Source organism: Glycine max, chromosome 6 (assembly GCF_000004515.6).
Source record: "Glycine max cultivar Williams 82 chromosome 6, Glycine_max_v4.0, whole genome shotgun sequence".
Lineage (NCBI taxonomy): Eukaryota > Viridiplantae > Streptophyta > Magnoliopsida > Fabales > Fabaceae > Glycine > Glycine max.
The window spans coordinates 14189261-14191300 of record NC_038242.2 but is presented as its reverse complement, the minus strand read 5'-3'; the positions used below and the strand labels follow the sequence as shown (position 1 = coordinate 14191300).

The 2040-nt window shown below is 42.9% G+C and overlaps 1 protein-coding gene across 1 annotated transcript; it reads right to left on the bottom strand.

The window, feature by feature from the left end:
- Nucleotides 1-335: 335 nt before the first annotated feature.
- On the bottom strand, nt 336-1797 carry LOC100820040 (F-box protein At5g50450). Its single transcript, XM_003526909.5, has 3 exons — nt 1548-1797; nt 1304-1466; nt 336-1160 (listed from the first exon to the last, which is right to left on the bottom strand). Exons 1-3 carry the CDS (start codon nt 1682-1684, stop codon nt 414-416), a joined length of 1047 nt encoding a protein of 348 aa, XP_003526957.1. The 5' UTR covers nt 1685-1797; the 3' UTR covers nt 336-413.
- Between the last annotated feature and the right edge of the window lie 243 nt (nt 1798-2040).

Below are 2040 nucleotides of genomic sequence, written 5' to 3'. Positions count from 1 at the left end.
CACAATAGCTTATTTGACAATTTCAATTTTCCCAAATTTTTACAAAACCATTTCATTAAGAAATCCTAATCTCAAGATATCAAGGCATTCTCCAAAAATGAAAGAGATTCTGCGCCCCATCTAGTATTTCAATTTAAAAAGACAAATAAAAAGTATTTCCTTGTATTGCATGTAATGCATTAAACATTTAGCACCGTTGATAAAATTAACACGGAAACCATTTTTTAATAAAGAACTTTTAATCTTAGTTGTCCATAAATATATATACATATATATAAAAGTTACTACCTCATCTGTACATAGTACATACCAACTGATTGACATTTTTTTTTTAATTTATAGAATCGCTTCTTTTCCTCTCTATTTTCTTATTTTTCAACCTTAGAAATTGATTCTGTCGCTGAAACACTTCTTCAAACGGCATCGTTTGGGACCACAAACTCATTCTCCACATCAACACCACCATCACCGTACATTTCCACCGGCGAACACTCAATCTTATGCCGCAACTTCCAATCCAGCGCCTGACATCCACGTGAACAGTAATTCACTTTGCCGCAAACCGAACACCGGCGAAACTCGTGTGGCCGCGTCTCCGGTCGACCGCACCCAATGTGCGCGCAAAGCCTCAGTCCTTCTTCTAATTTCCCCTTACCTGACTCAAACCACTCTCTCAGAAACCAATTCGCCGGTTGCACTTCCGGCGGCGCCACGCTGTAACCGTAATCACTCAGCAACGGACACGCCAGTGATGACACCGCGTTGTTGTTTTTTCTCTGACATCTCAGCGCGCCCCACGTCAGCAGCGAGGAGGACTCGTCGCAGCAGCGCGAAGGAGGCGCCACGGCGCGTAGGACATACGCGAGCTCGCGCACGTTGGCCTGCACGAGGAGCCTTCTCCCCTCGGTGACGTTCTGCCGCACGCCGTATCCGTCTTGAAGGCAATGGCCTAACTCCCGAAGCGCGTCGATGTGGCCGAGTAAAGATGCACGCGCCGACAAGGCCACGCCAGCGCGTAGATCTTTATCGCGCTTTGAACCGCCGCTACCGTTGAACTGAATCACTGCCAGCGAGTACAGCGCCGGCGCGTGCAGCTTCATAGCCGCCTTCGCCATTAACGAGAGCCCGCTCCCTCGGTTTTTCAAACAGTAAAATCGGATCTGCAGAAGAAGAAAAAAAACATAATTAATTTTGTTAGAAATGTGAATTGTGGGATTCGAAAGTCCGAACTCTCCTTCATTCTTTAAAAAAAAAACCTAAAACATTTGACTAATTCCATAAATAATACAGTTCAATGACTAACCATTCCGAGAGTGTAACAGGCATCCACGTTACCGGCATTGACGCAGTGTTTGAGAAAAGAGTGAGCATATTCTGACCAATTTTTCGGCTTTATGGCGAATACTTTGGGCCCAGCTTTAGACAACACAAGACGGTGCAGGCCTGAGCGGTTTAGCCTCTTGCATCTGTGTTTATGTTTAACATGGTTAGAAATTATCATGTTTATTAAAAGAATAAATAAAAACAGTAAGGAAGAGAGAATTTACGTTAAGATGATGTTGATGAAATCGGAAGGAGATGAAGCGGTGGCGCTGAGCTTGGAAAGAATAAGAACAACGAGATCGTCCGGAAGACATTCAAAGAGATCATGTTTGTTCTTAGAATGCTTCCATGGCCTTCTCATATTCCTTAGCTTTTCATTCAACAGAGCGTAATCTGAGAGTGGGTTGATTGTTATAACTTATAAGAAAGTGTGGAGTAGTGGTAGGACTTTGTAACGGCGAAACAAATGCGAAGAGAGGGTGGAGGGGCATTTATAGTGAGTTTGGAGAAAAGGAAAAGCTAGTGGGTGGGACCCACCACGTATCACAAGCGTCGGTTTTCTTATTATTATTTTTAAAATTCTGATAATAGTAGCTGATTATTTCTAATTGGGAACAACACATGAATGAGATTTTGACATAAATAGGTTCCAGTTACTGTTGTGTTAAGCAAAGGGGTTTCGTTTCAAATTGTATTTTGTTTGGAGTGGAATGGTCA